Source organism: Dermacentor andersoni, chromosome 1 (genome assembly GCF_023375885.2).
Source record: "Dermacentor andersoni chromosome 1, qqDerAnde1_hic_scaffold, whole genome shotgun sequence".
In the NCBI taxonomy this organism is placed as follows: domain Eukaryota; kingdom Metazoa; phylum Arthropoda; class Arachnida; order Ixodida; family Ixodidae; genus Dermacentor; species Dermacentor andersoni.
This window is the reverse complement of record NC_092814.1, coordinates 218,402,516-218,420,379: the sequence shown is the minus strand read 5'-3', so window position 1 is coordinate 218,420,379 and position 17,864 is coordinate 218,402,516. Positions and strand designations below refer to the sequence as shown.

At 43.0% G+C, this 17,864-nt stretch overlaps 1 protein-coding gene and 1 long non-coding RNA gene across 2 annotated transcripts; one reads left to right on the top strand and one right to left on the bottom strand.

Moving 5' to 3' along the window:
* Nucleotides 1–419: 419 nt before the first annotated feature.
* On the bottom strand, nt 420–3,808 carry LOC140219495 (uncharacterized). The gene is made up of 2 exons (XR_011895810.1): nt 3,636–3,808; nt 420–586 (listed from the first exon to the last, which is right to left on the bottom strand). It is a non-coding gene; the product is annotated as an uncharacterized lncRNA (long non-coding RNA).
* Nucleotides 3,809–3,816: 8 nt separating this feature from the next.
* Nucleotides 3,817–5,795, top strand: LOC126548239 (PCNA-interacting partner-like). Its single transcript, XM_050196390.3, has one exon. It carries the CDS (start codon nt 3,901–3,903, stop codon nt 5,638–5,640), a length of 1,740 nt encoding a protein of 579 aa, XP_050052347.2. The 5' UTR covers nt 3,817–3,900; the 3' UTR covers nt 5,641–5,795.
* Nucleotides 5,796–17,864: the final 12,069 nt, after the last annotated feature.

Here is a 17,864-nt window from a genome sequence, read left to right as displayed (position 1 = left end):
AACTAACCACGACTACGTCATAAAGCCGGACCACACCAACAGTGATACATATCGATACTCATTTTTCCTGGATGCGATAGAAATGTGGAACCAATAGCCAAACGCTATTGTTAGCTTAAATGATGTCACCGACTTTGAAAATGTTGCTGAGGCATATTTATGGGAGTTTTCGATTTAGTTTTGAAGTGCCAAGTGATATGTGCGACTTGATACTCATTGTACGTATTTTGATAAATGTCAGAAGTGTGCTGAACAGCATTCAAGTGAACATCTTATTAACTGTGAATTGACAAGTGTTAAGCAACTTTACGTACATTGACATTGTCCATATTTGATTTATGTAATTGTATTGTCCTCTCTGTTATGACCCTCTATGAGGGTTGACAGTATTAATAAATAAATAAATAGACAACGAGGAATGTGGGTAAGAACACTTTATTTTCAGCACACATGTTTTTTTACTGAACTGCTGTTATACTGCTAAAATCTGCACATTTAATAAAAGTACACTGCTTTGCTTCATCACTCCATGCTAAGTGCAAGTATCCTGTACCAGGAAGTCAAACCAAGACGTGGGATGTTCAGTCTGTGAAAATAAAAACGAGTTTGAAACATTAACGTGCAAAAACTAAAGCACACTCAAGAAAATAAACACAGCACAGGAACATATCCAATGAATCAGAATTACCCTTGAGAGCAAACATATAGTTTCTATGGCACAGTGAAGAAACCTTATTCCTCCAGCTTTTTTTGTGTGCGCGCGAGAAAATATGAAAGTGCATGCGTTCTCTCCATATTGTGTATCTGTCACCTTTTCACACACAACAAAGATGATGTCTCAATGTGCCCAACTGTCTTTGCATATCCATTTCTCTGCTCTCATACCATGATACCTACAGTTAAAGGCTGTAGCAATGCTTAGCTTGAATGAACCAACACAAGCTACATGCACTGCGCTGTTGAACATGGCATTGTAAGTTAGATTCATGCACAGCACATTCATGTGCCATAAACATTTGATTGTGATTGTAGGCGAGATAAATAAAAAGAAGGTATGTAAATAAGAATATTCCCTAATAAGCTGTGCAGAAGTGCTCTCCCGTTTGGACAGAAGCTGAGCACAGCTGCAGTGAACAAGAAGCCAACTTATACAGCATTTAAAATCTAGGTTCTAAATGTGCTACAGATTTTTCTGAATTCATGGTCGAAACTCTAGGTGTTAAAGGTGACAAACATTTAAACAGGTCTCTATTCGGACTGGTAATGCTATGTGTCACCTAGTTTGATAAAATATGCCATATCACTGGTCTCCCAAGCTACGGCTACTGTCCAGTTGCAAGTGCAAACCACTCAATTATGTCTAGGGCACGTTTGAGCAAAAGGCAGCCAAGATTACTGTGCCAATGAGATCTATTTCCTGACATCTGATTTCTTCTCAGAAAGCTACCTCTAAAAAAAACCTTCACAACAACATAACCCAAACCTTTCTTGAGTAAAGCCATCACACTGGTCCTTGAACACTAATTACACAGTGGCTCTTTGTGATGTAATGTTATGTACGTCAGCACCTAACGAAGTACAGGAAAATTTAATAATGGCAGCGTGACAGGTACACAAAAAAGTAAAGGGATAAAACATCACACAAGCTGCCAACAGTGTTCATATCTCCATTTCAATGTGGATGTTTTTAGCAGTGAATACATGTTCTCATTAAACTGAGTCATATTATTACAAAAGCGAAGGGCAAGGGTCTTTACATTCTAAACTGACAAATGTGCTTTATTACGATTCACCGCAATACAGGAGGTGTTTTGCAGTGAACCATCACATAAGGTTTTGGCTAACTACGGCGGGCGTGTCCTACAGCGGGGCCTCTTGTGTATTGCGGTAAAGCGTATTATTGTGACAAGAGCTAACCTGGCACGTATGGCTTTAGCCAACAAAAGTTCTCAAGACATCATGCATCCTGCCACGAAAATCTGCTTTGATGAGAGTAGAACATTAGGTTCGTCGCTGACAGAAGCCATACATTCCAGATTCACGTAAATCTTTCCCAATATCGGCATGCTTCACCGCAACACACAACTATGTTGCGGTGATAACGGTGGTCGAACAGGCTGGTGCAAATGTTTCGACACGGGAGCATGCCTTCATCAGGACAATTGCTTTCCTTGGCAGTTTTCATATACGTGAGTGCCCCCAACTCCCAACAGGGGAGATTTACCTGGACCTTTGCCAAGAGACGTACCGACCAGCGTTTGGTAGTGGCTGGTAGAGATGCAGGAGTCTAAAAAGCGTTGCGAAATTCGGTTCCGTAAGGTTAGCTTCACCGCAATACAAATATGTTAAGCGGTTAGACATACAAAATATTCTGCGGTGAATCATAGCAAGGGTACCCGGCCTTTGATGCAAAGCAGCTTCCCAAGAGGCACGGTAATGCCGTGGTTAGTTATGCAGTTCCCCGCATGCGAGTGAGTTCCCTGCGTTCGGCGGTTTCCCAGTGACATACAAAATTACATTGATTGACTGTGTTGTAAATGGGCGACGGCACTATATGCTGATGCAAAAGCGTCGTTTCGCTTTCGAAAACTGCGCTCGGCTAAAGAGAACAACCTTGACTCGCATATGACCAAAGCAGTTGAACAGGAAACTACGAAATGACGTAGCTGTTATGGAAGAAATCAACAGCTCAGAAAAAAATGGCCGTGTAAACATTAACTGGCTTACGAGGTCGACAAACCAACGGTTCAAAGCATCACAGCCACGTCCGAAATAGCGCTGAAGGCCGGCCAGTACACTTAGGCGCCTCGGCGCGCGTAATGTAACAGGAGACGACAGGTGCACGCGTACATCATTAAGGAACACATATTATTTATGTCGGTGAAAGCGATCACTCTTCACTTCTGACATGCTTCAGCGCGCAACACTAGTCTACTGCGGCGAAGCTGACTTCAGGACGCCGATTTCTTCAACTCATCTAGCGAGGCAGGTCCGTTTATCACGCTTGGCAACGTTTGACATTTTCTGCCTTAATTTCGTTTGTTCTTTTTTAATTTTCTTATCACAGTGACCCTGTATCACGCAGTAGCAGAGCTAGTGCCGCGTCTTAACTGCGTTAGGAAAGGCAAGCGTGTATGCAGCAGGCACGGCGGCATTGGCTCTTGTTTGGAAACTTCAAGAGACGCTCTTCCGCGCAGCGATGTCATTTGTATTATTAAAAGAATGCAGGTGACGATTAAATGAGCCGCAGCAAAGCTGTAAAAAAGCAGTAGTAATGCTGTTCTAAGAACCTCTCGCTCGAGCGAGATGGTCTTAGAAAAAAAGCGCGATGTAACGCGATCTGACGGAACAGCTCGTCATGCCAGTGTTTTCTTACGTCCTCGTTCTTTCGCGCATCCTCCCTGAACCAGACTACTAAATGGTTCTGTGCACGCACTGACGATCCTGACGGAGGCAATACCACTCACATGAGCAGCTCCATATAATATGCCACGGCCCATTCCACATGCCGGCTGCAATTTGACGCGGCCAGGAGGCAAAATATGCGCACAAGGTACTTAATGGTAACGCATCAAACTGCTCACAGCCCCAATCCTTTATTACACGCATATAGCGTGGAAAGATGAATTACTCACGCTCTAAGTGGGCACGGAATACGGACCGTTTCGCAGCGCAGCCGGCTCCGTAGACGGCCGCCATGGAAATGAGCGGATGTGACATCATGGGTTATAGCGGACGTGACGTCATGGGTGAACGTAGACATTTCGGGCACCTTTCGTTTGCTGTGCCCCGGGCACAGCAGACACGGCCTTGGCGCGAAAAGCGGTTAGCAGTTTCAAGCAAAGACATAAACCTAACATCAGTGGTTGCTTGTTTAGTAGTATCGTTGTATTCATCACAATGGTCGAGGACGAGAAAGTCGGCCCTTACTTCCTATGGACAGCATATGATCCGTGTGTTCAAGATGCAGTCTTTGAATACGTTAAAGCAGAAGCAGGACCTAATAGTCAAGTACATATCTTGAGAACAGAGTCGCTTTCCGACGAGCTAAGCACCTGTACCCTTTTTGGATTTCTCGTCAGTGCTCTTCGTAAGCGCAAGGCATTTCCTAATTGGCGTACGACCGTTTTGACCATACCGGAACACTACCAGGCTCTTCACTTGTGCACAGCGCGTGCAAAACAGAAGTCAGGCAAGTTTGATGCCCTCGCAAGCGAAGTGATGTACGCAGACATCCTCTACAAAAAGCACCTTTCAAACCAACACATACCCGTTGAATCAGAATATGTGCAAGAGTACCTCGACTTTCTCGCGCACAGTAACACTTTGAACAACTGGCAAGTCTTGAAAGCGTTCAGAGACGCCCTCGAAAAGGACAGCACCCTTGCAGTGCAAGCTGCCAAATCTGTTTACTTGGTGCACGGACCTATCACGACGGCCTTTACCAAAGAATGTATCGAGGTGCTCTTTCAGGGCAGGAAGGTGAGACGTATTGTCACCGAGGCGCCGCTCGATATCAGTGTCAACGAAGACTACGACGTCAAAGATGTTAGCGTCAAGGCGGAAGTTTCCGATGTGCCCGAGCCGGACGCTTCAACAGTCGAAAAGTTGGACTCGAACACCGCCGAATACACCGTCCGCATCGTGAATGCCTTCCTTCGCATCCTTGTGAATAGCCGCGACGAACTGGCGCTTGCTACAGCCATGGCCTCTCCCGTCATTCAACTGCCGCACGACGCATTCACGGAGCTTAAACGTCTCTCGCTTGAGAAGAAGTCGCCAATGTGTCAGACGGCTGTCTCCTATGTGGTACGAGCAAGGCTGGGCGGTGACAGCTACGCGGCTCCGGAGGACTGTCCGCTTAAACCCTACATATGCAAGTTGGCGGCATTCGTTGACGTCTTGCACAAGCTACAAACCGCGGTCGAAGAAGATCCGACAGACGTTGCCATTGCCAACATCTTAAGCACTCTAGCGCGTCGTATAAGAACAGCAAGTGGACACGGGCTCGTCTGGGAGACGGTGGTTCGTTGCAAGGCTGAGCTGGTGCAGCTAGCACAGATGTTTCAGAAACAAGGCACAGAAAATATGGATGGCGCTAGCGATGGAACGCTGGGCATTGACACACTGTGCGTCCTGCGACGCCTTTCCGACTTCCTGTCAACACGCCGCGTCACATGCAGTCCAGTGTCTGTGATCTACAACCTCAATACGAACAGTACACCACTAAATATACCACACCTGCTAGAATATTTCAAGACACCAGAGTCTGAAAGCGAGGATGACGAGTATGATGTACCCCTGACCAAGCGCCTCTCAGAGAAATTTGAACGTGAAGGAGCACCACAATTAACAGCTGTCCTTCGTGCTGTTTCAGACAACAAGAAGGAGAGCAGTATTCACAAACTGCCAGATGAAGCCTCTTCAAGCCTACTAGCTCACAAGGAAGAACCAAATATGCCACAAATGAAAGCCAGGAAGAAGGACCTCACATCACAAGCAAAGCCTTCTGCTCCAAGGAAAGCAGCTAAGCGCAACATACTCAGCGACATAAATAGTGTGAGCAAAAAACAAAGGGCGTCAAGCAAGTTTGTCTGCAAAGATCAAGCAAGGATAACATCATTTTTCTGTAAGGCATAGTTCAACAGTGAAACATTGTTACATAAATTGTGCACATTTTATTGAGATAAAAGGAAAATTGTAAGGCCATGCAGTTATCGATGCCCCACTAATGCATATTTCCACTTCCATTGCATGACAAAAGTCATGGTTACAAATAAAGGGTTATTTGAGGCCATGTTTTTTTTATTTTACACCCTGATACTCTGCACTACAATATTTGAAACAGGCACAACTTTCATTTCCCCCAACCAGTTGCTAGGGCAGCAAGAATGATAGTTCTGCCAATTATTGAGTCGCAAGCTAGAGTTCTTCACACATCACAATAAGTTTAATGTGCCCTTTAACATATATAAACAACATTTATTGTGCATGTATGTATGCTCATGTCATTCCATGGTTCTAGTGCTGCATGATGGCATTGTATAATTCTACTAAAGAGAGCCTATTAGTGGCTTGGTTTGCAATACCATTAGTGCCCAGCACAAGTTGTTACCATGAAGGACTATGCAAGCTTTTCTATATCAGTACTCATTACAACTACACCAAGGCAAAATGGACTTAAGGGACAACCCAGAATAGCTTTACGAAGCTACTTAGTTCATTTTTATAGCACAAAACATACTCTATTCATCATGGCAGGCTTTTATTGAAATATTGCGAAGGGCCCGATGGCTTCCCATAAAAAGTTTTTCCAGATATTTCTTTGTCTTTATTAAAAGTGACAGCATCCACGACTGCAATAGTGCTCCAAACACTACCAATATGGAAGGGAACAGAAGTTAGTGGATGATGCGTAGTATGCAGTAAAATGCATCACTGTGCAACCATCTGACAGCAAGTTGGTGTCAACACGTCCGCTCAGATCTTATGTTTATCAGAGGGATTTCATTTACTGGGTCCATCCAGCATCTGTCTTGGTACCTCAGAAAGCATGACAAGGCACTACTTAGATAATGGCTGTGGTATGCCTCTGAACCATTAGTGGTATGACTGACACTTCTTGCCAGCACCTGGAAGTGGTTTTGGCACGTAAAACCCTATAATTTTTGCCAGCACCTACTTTCCGTATCCTGTAGTTCAGATAGCATATTTTACCAGCAATTAAATTCAATTGTGATTTTTCATTGACAATGCATAGAGTAATTTCAACCTAGTTGGGCAGAATGGGTTGTCTGAACTTCACCACGAGTCCTGGCACGATCTAATCCTGCCACTGCTTCAAATGTGTGCCTTAGCCATAATCAAAATGGCATTGTGTGTAAATATAAATGACCTGAAGGCTGGTTGCCATATGCAAATGAGGCAGAAGGGAAGCAGCCCTAACAGATGAGATAAGACTGGAAGGAGCACAGGAACACTGTGATAACAGTTCAGTAAATTTATTATAATGCACTGCATCTTTATGCAGGAAAAAGAAAAAACACACACACACACAACACAAAAGAAAGCTTTAAGTAGACCAGTGTGGAGGTTTGGACTTGTTGGTACTTCATCTTGAAGGCTTCTCGGTTGAGTGCATTATATAGATGGACACAAAGATGTATTTCTCTGCCTCCATGCATTTATTGCGCTCCACCAAAAAGGCTTCAAGAAAACGTTAAGACATTCTCATCTCACTGGATAGCCACAAACTGCAGGAAAAATAAACTCAAATGTTCTTATGGATAAGTTGGGAAAACAGCTGCTGATGTAATCATGTTAAATGGCCAATTCTTAATGGCTGCATTATTGCTCTGATAAGGTTATCACACTATTTGTGCAACATTCGACGTCAATGAAATGCAGGATATGTCTGCACTGTTGACAGTGCAATGCAATATTACTGCAGCTTGCTATGCTCAGTTTGCAATTGATGCATCTGCCAAACTGATTGGCATATTCTTTCTCAGAAAATTCCAAGGTAATGAATACGCAGCCCGATTCACTTGTGTACCTATATCACTTTTACACAATGGAACTTACCTTGGCGTAAAAACTTATGGGTTTGCAGGGTACCGAAGAGGCAATGCTCTGAGTCCCATCCACCAAGTTACTCTGTGCAGAAAGAGAGCTCGATCACCTTTTTTGCCTTGTCGCCCCACTATTTCCATTACACTGCTAAAAGGAACACTAACCAGAAAAATTATTATAGCTGTATTAGTAAATTACTCTTCTACAATACCAAAAAAGCCACTGTTACCATGCGAAGAGGCTTCATAAGCGAGAAAAGATGCAGAAACAAAAGACCTGTGGCAACACTGCCTTGAAATTCTCGCACAAGCTTGCTGTGATGTCATAATTTTGATGGCATCTGCTCAAGCTTAGTTGATGTTTTATTGGTTTCGAGAACTTTTACTGAGCCTCAAAGGTGAAAACACACATCAAAATTTGCGACGTTGCAATGACATACTGGAGCTAAGTTTCTGGCACAAGATTCAAGAAATGGAACATTGACCTTCAATTTCTCTTCAAGTAACCAACCTATCAGCACAGAATTCCCAAATATAGTTTTTAAAGAATACTTTATCAGCCTCAACTGATTTACTATTTCTCTTTAGTGTCCCTTTAAGCATGCTCCCTGCAACGTACACTCATTTAATATCATGGATTTGTGCATGGCTGTAGTACTACAGTACATAGTGCAAGCCTAGTTATCATTCTGTAAGCCATATGTATGCCTATTTCTGGGCGTCTGTCATACTCGAATTAATCTATATATTTTCCAGCACAAACCTGAAGCTCTATGTTCAACATACACTTAGGCTCAGCGGCGGTCTCAGCCATGGTAGAATCAATTTTCTGTTGCCATGCTCTTTCTTCTCTAGGAACACTCACTGCTTAAATTTGGAGGTAAGCCAGTCATTTCCTCATCATACAGCAGCTGCTTTCTTTTATGCATGATGCATAAATCACCACATTTTCTCTTCCTCTAACACATAGCTTCAACAAGCTCAGACTGACTTCCTCCCTAATATATGCACAAAGTTTGTGTGTTTGGGAGGTCATGTGGACTGATGCAGTTCTTGCATTTACATCTCCTTTCCTTTTTTTAAAAGACTAGTTAATCTAAGCCACAACGTATTTATCTGTAACAAAATGGACAAACCTGTCGAAGTGATATCGAGCAGATATAGGCTTAATTTTATATGTGAAAATGGGAGATTGTCAAAATATGGTCTTCAGTAAGTTACACATCCTCTGTACAATAGTAGTTTGACCATAGGTCTCTGTCTCAAGCACTGCATATGGCCATTGTGGCTAGGGTGGCGTTCAGGGCATGGAATCCACCAAGCCCATCGACTACTACATCAGGTTGTAGAAAATGAAGGAAAAGGGTTTATTAAGCTTAGTTACGCAGCTCCACTACGGAAGCCCAGTCCATGCAGGAGCAAGTTAAATGTCCCAGTTCACATCAGGACCCCCTGTCCTCACTCTCCAAGGTATCCGCTTTTAATCCCATTGTATTCTTCAGGCAAGTTGGCTAGGGAATCTGAAGACTGTCCAGCAGCAAATCACCATCATCGACTCTGTCGTGATACCACGCCCATGTTACCCATTACCCGCAGTAACTCCGCATCAAGGAAACTGGTTTGGAATTTGTGGAAGAAAGAAATCATCCGGCGACACCTGGTTCGTTCGTCGTTGCCCACCCCCTGAAGCCACGGCTGCTCCACGTCATTGCCCACCCCGTCCTTCGTTCAGTCTGCAAGGTGAAGCGTGGGCTGAGGTCCTTTCGTGGAATCCTGCAACAGCCAGTTTACACACTGTCTCGATGGCTGGATAAGTGCCGAGGGATGGGTGGTGATTTGACTGGTCTAATTCACTGCGCTTATCCGTTTGTTGAAGGGATTCCCTCCCGTTCATCCTTTTCTCCGGTTTCCAGGTAATGGGGGGGGTAAGCGCTTTTAGTCGTCATCCACGCTGCGCTGACGTCTCGTTAGAGGTGTGGTGGTTTGACACATGGCATACTCTTAATTAACACCCTTGGTGGTGTTTAGATGTAACACCGTGCATTCATCACCATTATCAGACAGTTTCTCAGGCTTCAGTACTTACGCGCTAAAGGGTCGGCTTTTCAGAATAAAAACAGGAACAGTGCAACACAGGACAAGTGAATAAAGAGCACAGGACAGAGCGCTATGTCCTGTGCTCTTTACTCGCTTGTCCTGTGTTGTGCTGTTCCTGTTTTTATTCTAAAGATGAACCAACCAGCCCCATTGAGCAAACTGCTAACGGTTGACTTTTCATTGCTTTTGTCACAAGCTTCATTGGTATTTGTGTTGTCCCTGTTCAAATGACTTCCCAAAGAAAAAAAGTTTCAACAGTGCTCTGGGAGCAGATTGGGTGGCAACACGAAAAGCGGGCACCCCAAAAAAGAATAGGCAACTTGCTGCATGGAAAGCAACTGCCATATCGAGTCAATATTAATATATGCATGCATCCACTGAAGGACAATATCTAGCAATCCCGTGCGACTAGTGTAAAATCGCAATGGCACAATTTTTAACAAATCTCTTAATATGACTAGTCTCCCCTCGCCTTCAAAACCCATTGTGTGGAACACGAGCTACCCTAGGTGCACATTCATTTTCCACCCCTAAACTACTGTTCCATATTTTTAGGGGAGCATGATGTTAGCACAACAACACTCATATAATTTTCTACATAGATTTTTCTACAGCTTTTATAAACACTTGATTCAAAGACCACTGCCACAGCTCTGGCAACAGCAGCGGGTGACAATATCCTCTCTATGTACCACAGGCGTTTCTCCAGCGCCAGCAACCGTGAAAGCAAACCTTCTTGCAACTAACATTAAAATTAACATTTCAGCACTTTGAAACTTTTAATGCTTGCCTCAAGAGAGTCTGAATTAGGGAGTCTGAACTACATGTTCCCTTAGAGCGAAAATTTCAAAATTATTTTGTCACCCAAAAAGGTGTATAATGCCTTTTTGACTCCCATGGCATTAATTTACCCTGACATCACTAATTTCCCGACTTAAAAATTTCACAAGCATGCTTTTGCTACACATTGAACACTGCAGTATTTCAATCCGGTACACCTAGTAGTTTATGGCAAGCCTTTTAGTTTCCTGCCAAGCCTTGAAGCTCACCCAAACTAGTAAAAGTTAAAATTCTTGTGGCTCCCACACTGACCCTAGAAATTCCAAATTCGTCTGCATGCTCTCTAAAGCACATGCTCTATTTGTACAAGGTCTCAACCCACTTCTCCTACTATAGTAGTTATAAAGTTCTGCTTCATTGAAACCTTAAAATGACCGGGCCAATTAACAAAATTGATTATTTCCATTACACACCTAATTAACTCAAAGACTAACAGCTTTGCCCACACATAAGCCTCACTACTCCCCACATATACTCCATATGGGTATGACCTTAGGTTTTTCGGACAGGTGCAGACATCTCCAAGCGATGCACATTCATTGTTTATGTTCTGAGCATAAATTTCTTGTTGCTCTTTCATTTGCCCTACAACTATGAAAATTTGCCAACGTGTTCTCCAATGTCTATGCACACAGCATGGTACACTGAGTATTTCTATCATGGCACTTCAGTTTATAGTCAGCTTTCCACTTTGACTCCGTCAGGATTTTTGCGACACATAGATTGACAGCCTTTGGTGCCCAGAGTGGCATGTATGTAAAGCCAATACCAACCCACAAATAAAACTGTTCTGAATATGTCCTACACTTAAAGGAACTCTGCACATGCTATGTTTTCTCAATTCATTCAGCAGTTTTAAGTCTTAAAGGGTCCCTCAAATGATTTTTGCCATATCCAAGAGTACCACATAGACATAGTTTTTCTCATGGAATACTTCTGCACATTAATTTTATTAGAGCACGCTATATTAAAAGAGCTACAAGTGGTTAAAAGCTACCTGCATCTCAAGCCACAGTACTCCCCTCTCAAGTTTTTTGCATCCATGGCTATGTCCCACCTCCTTGGGTACGACATCATGCAACAATGCAAGGGTGTTGCCTATTTCCAGTTGATTTAAACCGAGTGTGATTTAACCAGAGCAGCTCTCTGGCAGTTAGTTAAATCTTGTGTGCACCAGGCTTCCTGCAGCATTCAGCAACGAGCGAGCCGTTTACGTAGGGCTGGGTATCCCAATGACACCTTGGTGTCAGTCACTAAGAGCCTCAGTAAAGAGGTAAAAGCTGACCCGGCAGCTGCTCGATGAAATAACGCACATACCAGTGGGCACCCTGTGGCTGTGCCATACATACACGAGGTGTCCCACCGCCTAAAAAAAGGTGGCTAACAAGTGCAGTCTAGGTGGTTTTTTTTTCAACACCACTAACGCTCACAAGAATGTGCAGGTTGGTAAACAACGTCAGGAGTCGAGATACGTGCACTAAGGAACATGTAACCCGCTTTGTTAACTGCAATGTGGGGGTGGTATATAAGATTTCACTTCCCTGTGGAAAGTTCTATATTGGACAAACAGGCAGGTGCCTGAATGACCAGCTTAGGGAGCACTGGAATGCTGTAAACGCTCTAGCAGACTCTGGTCGCTTGGCTGACCACTGCCGAAGATGTACTCGTAAATTCTCCTCGTGTTTTCATAACACACAAGTGCTCAGACAGTTCGCCAGGCAGTTAGTTGGACAGGGAAATGTTTGAGGTGTTTTGCATTTCAAAAGCTGCTGATGAATGCGTAAGCACTCCATCACTGGCACTCACTGATAAAGAAGTGTTGTACCTTGAGAAGAACCTGGTGAATGCTTTGTAATGGCTTGTTATAGGCACTTATCGGCTTCGTTCCACATTTGGTTGTCTCCTACGTGGCACATTCGTTTATGCGCCTGTCTGCGCATTTATGTGAACATATGGTGGCCTCTTTGCATGTTTTTCTGAATAAACCTTGTCGGTTGAAGTCTAGCACTCTGTCCTGTCCCACCTTTTTTCCGTTAGTCTTGTTCACGCTAGTAACTATGTCACAGCAACAGCATCAACACCAACTAGCCCAACTTTCTGCATTAATTATGAGAACAGCACTGCACCATTCATGTTCCTCCTGTAATAAGACATCGCTTTCAGGCCCAGACCACATGTTCATAAGAGATAACGCCCTCCAGCAGCAGTCGTCTTTGCACCATTGTTAACTTTCTTGTGTGTTGCCTCACACGTCTACCAGAAAGCCCAGTGTTTCGGAAGAAACTCTCTATTCCACTCCTTTCTTCACACAAATGTGCAATAGCTGCACAAACTGTTCATGTGCTCAAGCGAGAGCACACCATCAACTTGAAACAATGTCTACACTTCCTGCGTTTCCATTTTGATTTTTACAGGCAAACAAATTATGATGTTTATACTCTTAAAATGATTAGGGGAGTCAAAGGCTTGAAGTATTCGTAATTACATCATCAGCAATTACATCAGATGGGAAACCAATGAGATTGCTGGCCTGTGTGACATCACTCACCCATTCTATGTAGAATGTGCAGGGCTGGCATATAACACCCAGAGGTGTGTTGCTTTGATCAGTAAAAAAAGCAAGGTCTTTAAAATCTCTAGATACGTCACAAGGTTTGCATAGAGCATTTAAAGTTGGCCCTGAATGTTCACAAGCACCTCCGCTATCCAATAATGTGTTCCCGCACAACCATCAGAATCATTTCCCTTTAAGCACAAGGGTTTATGATCATTAAATTCAGCGCTGGTTTTACCTAAGATCATGGCTATACTGCTTCATGTTTCAATCATTATTCGTGGTAGGATATTGTGCTTGAAGTAACAAAACATGAACCAAAGAAATTTTTGACATTGAAAATCTGTGAACAATGCACAAGTATCAGAAATGAACACTTGGAAGCTTTGCAAAACAATTTTGTTGTTGCACATATGCAATAGGGGAGCATAACGGGATAAAATGAAGCCGTAGGGCACAAGTCAACATCTTCCACCTTGTCTTGAAATGCACAGCACAAACAGTATAAGCACTATACAATTAACCCACATCCTGGTCCATTGCTCAAAACACATGAAATCCCCTTACGCCACTTCCTCAGATGGTGGCCATTAAGAGGTTCCTCTTGTTGACCTCCCTGCCTTTCCTCTGTTTACTTTCTCTTTTACCTTACGAGCTCCTACCAAAATACCTGGGAATGGAGAAATAGCTTTTACAGGCAACCACTGCACCGGTTTGTTGCACTTAAAGAGACATCATAGCCAAATACTAAGTCAAGCTAAAGTGATAGATTAGTGCTCGAGAAATTCTAAGGTGTCAATATTATCGCGAACAGAGCCTTAATAATCGAGAAATTGAGGTAAATGCAGGATATGATTAGAGACTCTCCCGGGACTTTCAAGCACTTGCCTGATGACGAAAGCACTCCTCAGTTAAATTCTGTCATTAGTACTCAACAACTCATTGCAAAAAACATGCTCGTATTGTACAATACGTATGAAACAAAATGCTACTTGTCCAGTTCCATTTTATGTTTAGAAAAAAGAACTAATTGAAATTACCATTGACAACGACACAGGTGGCCGAAAGGTTTCATTCTCACTTGACTCTGCGCTGCCGATGCTTTCGCGTTTCAGTACTTTCCTGATCGCGTAGTGCTGCGCTGGTTTTGCTGGCTCATGGAACTCGCATAAACTGCAAGTAGCAGACAATTCAACGTCCATGTGATGTCTCGGGATGCCCGAAAAGTCTACGCCACTTGACCAAAAAGCAGTTGCAGCAGCGAATCCGCCATTCTGTCTTGGCTCGCCACCGCCGTCTGTCGGGCGCCATCTTACTCACCGACGGCAGCAAAGGGCAGTGATGGCGTATGCAACATCACCACTCCCCCGGTTGGACGGTGGGAGATTTGAATTTCGAAAAAGGTATTCGGACCCTTCAGATACAAGTTTCTCGTAAACTAAGTCTTTTCTTGGCAAGAAATAAGTGTTGCGAGGTTGCTGGAAAGGTATATAAACAGTCCACGTCGACTTAGTATTTGTCTTTAGTGTCCCTTTAAAAGGTAATATCTATTAGCTGTAGCGAGCAGATACTTCATTTAGGCCATTAATGTTATACAAGAAGCGTTGACAATTGCCATAGAAAGCTGGAGAATCAAGTTTGCAACTCTGTATAGAAAATATCAAAATTCTGTAAACTGCACTTATTAACCCCTGAAAGGCTTACTTTATTTCGAAACAAAAAACTCGCATAATGGCTCACCTTTTTGGCATGAGATGGTTCATCATCATTACAGCAGCAGCCTATATTATGTCCACTGCAGGATGAAGGCCTCTCCCTGCGATTTCCAATTAACCCTCCCTGTCCTGTGCCAACCGATTCCAACTAGCGCCTGCAAATTTCTTAATTTCATCACCTCACCTAGTCTTCTATCGTCCTCGACTGCGCTTCCCTTCTCTTGGCACCCATTTTGTAACCCTAATGGTCCACCGGTTAGCTAACCTATGCATTACATGACCTGCCCAGCTCCATTTTTTTCTCTTAATGCCAATTCGAATATTGGCTATCCCCGTTTGTTCTCTGATCCTCTAAACATTACACCTAACATTCTTCATTCCATCACTCTTTGCACGGTCCTTAACTTGTTTTCGAGCTTTGTGTCAGTCTCCAAGTTTCTGCCCTATATGTTAGCACCAGTAGAATGCACTGATTGTACACCTTTCTTTCTAATGATAGTGGTAAGCTTTTGGTCAGGATCTGACAATGCCTGCCGTATGCACTCCAACCAATTTTTATTCTTCTGTAGATTGCCTTCTGATGATCAGGGTCCCCTGTGAGTAATTGACCTAGGCAAACGTATGCCTTCACAGACTCTAGAGGCTGACTGGCAATCCTGAATTCTTGTTCCCTTGCCAGACTATTGAGCATTATCTTTGTCTTCTGCACACTAATCTTCAACCCCACTCTCACACTGTCTCTGTTAAGGTCCTCAACCATTCGTTTCAACTCATCCCCAGTGTTACTGAACAGGACAGTGCCATCTGCAAATCTAAGGTTGCCGAGATATTCGCCGTTGATCCTTACTCCTAAGCCTTCCCAGTTTAATAGATTGAATACTTCTTCCAAGCATGCAGTGAATAGCACTGGAGAGATTGCGTCTCATTGCCTAACCCCTTTCTTTACAGGTATCTTTTTTGTTTTCTTGTGGAGAATCACGGTAGCTGTGGAATCGTTTTAGATATTTTTGAAGATATTCACGTATGCCTCATGTACTCCTTGATTATGTAATGCCTCTACGACTGCTGGTATTTCTACAGAATCAAATGCCTTTCCATAATCTATGAAAGCCATATAGAGAGGTTGATTGCACTCAGCAGATTTCTCGATTACCCGATTGATGACATGGATGTGATCCATTATAGAGTATCCCTTCCTGAAACCTGCCTGTTCCCTTGGTTGACTAAAGTCCAGTGTTGCCCTTATTCTATTGGAGATTATTTTGGTAAATATTTTATATAATACAGGGGGTAAGCTAATGGGTCTATAATTTTTTCAATTCTTTTTAACGTCTCCTTCTTGTGGATTAGTATAACGTTTGCATTCCTCCAGTTTTCTGGGACCTTTGTGGTCGACAGACACTCCGTATAGAGAGCTGCCAGTTTACCAAGGATGATGTCTCCTACATCTTTGATTATATCTACTGTTATTACATCTTCTCCTGCCGATTTTCTCCGTTTCATGTCTTGCAGGGCCCTTCTGACCTCATCGCTAGTTATAGGAGGAGTCTCTGCAACCTGTTCATTACTGCTTCGAATGGAGGTATCGTGGCTACTCTCGGTACTGTACAGGCCAGTATAGAATTCTTCTACTGCTTTTACTATATCATCGAAATTGCTAATATTACCCTGCTTATCTTTCAGTGCATACATCTTGGCTTGTCCTATGCCAAGTTTTCTTCCAATTTCATGCTGCATCCATGTTTTACTGCTTCCTCAGTCTTTTTCACGTTCCTATTTCGAATATCGCTTACCTCCTTCTTGTTGATCAGTTTTGACAGGTCTGCGAATTCTGACCTCTTGAGTTGGACACTTTCATTATTTGTCGTTTCTTTAATAGGTCCTTTGTTACTTGGGAGAGCATACCTATTGGTTGCCTCGGTGCCTTACCTCCTACTTCAATTGCTGCTTTTGTAGCCAGTCTAGTTATGGTTTCGTTCATTACCTCAATGTAATCTTCATCGCTCTGTTCCAAGGCTGAATATTTAGGATGAATACCAGCCTGAATTTGTCTACTTTTAGCCTTACTGGGTCTAGGTTGGCCTCTTTCTTCTCAACTAATTTTACTGTTTCTCTCTTCGAAATGAGGTATATCACAGACCTCACTAACCTATGATCACTACACTTTACCCTACATAACACTTTTTCATCCTGCACTAAGCTAGGATCAGCAGAAAGTATGAAATATACTTCATTTCTTGTTTCTCCATTAGGGCTTTTCCAGGTACACTTCTCTTGCTGCGCTTCCTCAAGTAGGTATTTGTTATTTGAAGCTTATTCTTTTCCACGAATTCTACCAACACCTCCCCTCTAGTGGTCCTAGAGTTGATGCCATAGTTGCCAACTGCTTGTTCACCAGCCTGCTTTTTGTCCACTTTTGCCTTTTGACTATAGCAATTATATACAACATTTATAGTACTACAACTATAGCAACTTTTGACTATAGCAAGTAAGCATCCGAGATAGTCCAGTCAGTTGACCCTGCATGAGTCGAGGTCACCTTAAGGCGCAGAAGTCCATCCGAGGGCAACGTACATGCCCAAAAACTAACTCCAAGAAGAGAAGATAAAGAAATACTAAAAAAAAAAATTTATAAATGGTTCTGACAGTGTGGTTCTGAACTGCACGCAACCAGGCGACCATGATGACAGTCAGAGAAACTAGACATTTTCGTAATGGGTAATGCATAAATATGTCTGCAAATACTGTAGGAAATCTATAAAATTCTATAATACTATAAAAGCAGTGGTGATATAATGTATACTGCAATCTGTTGTGAGGAAGGCTTGCCATAAGCCAAAAAGTGACACTCATGATGAGCTGAGGTCCTAAAGATTGTTTGAAGGGACAGACAACCAAGATTCTTTAAAGGGACAGACAACCGTTCAGAATGTGAATCGAGATAGCCCTGCTGATGGAAAGATTGTATCTCGTATTCACTGAAACAAGCACCGTTTCCCTCATTAAAGGGACACTAAAGGCAAATATTAAGTTAAGCTAAAGTGATAGATAACTGCTCGAGAATCTCTAAGGCGTCAATATTATCGC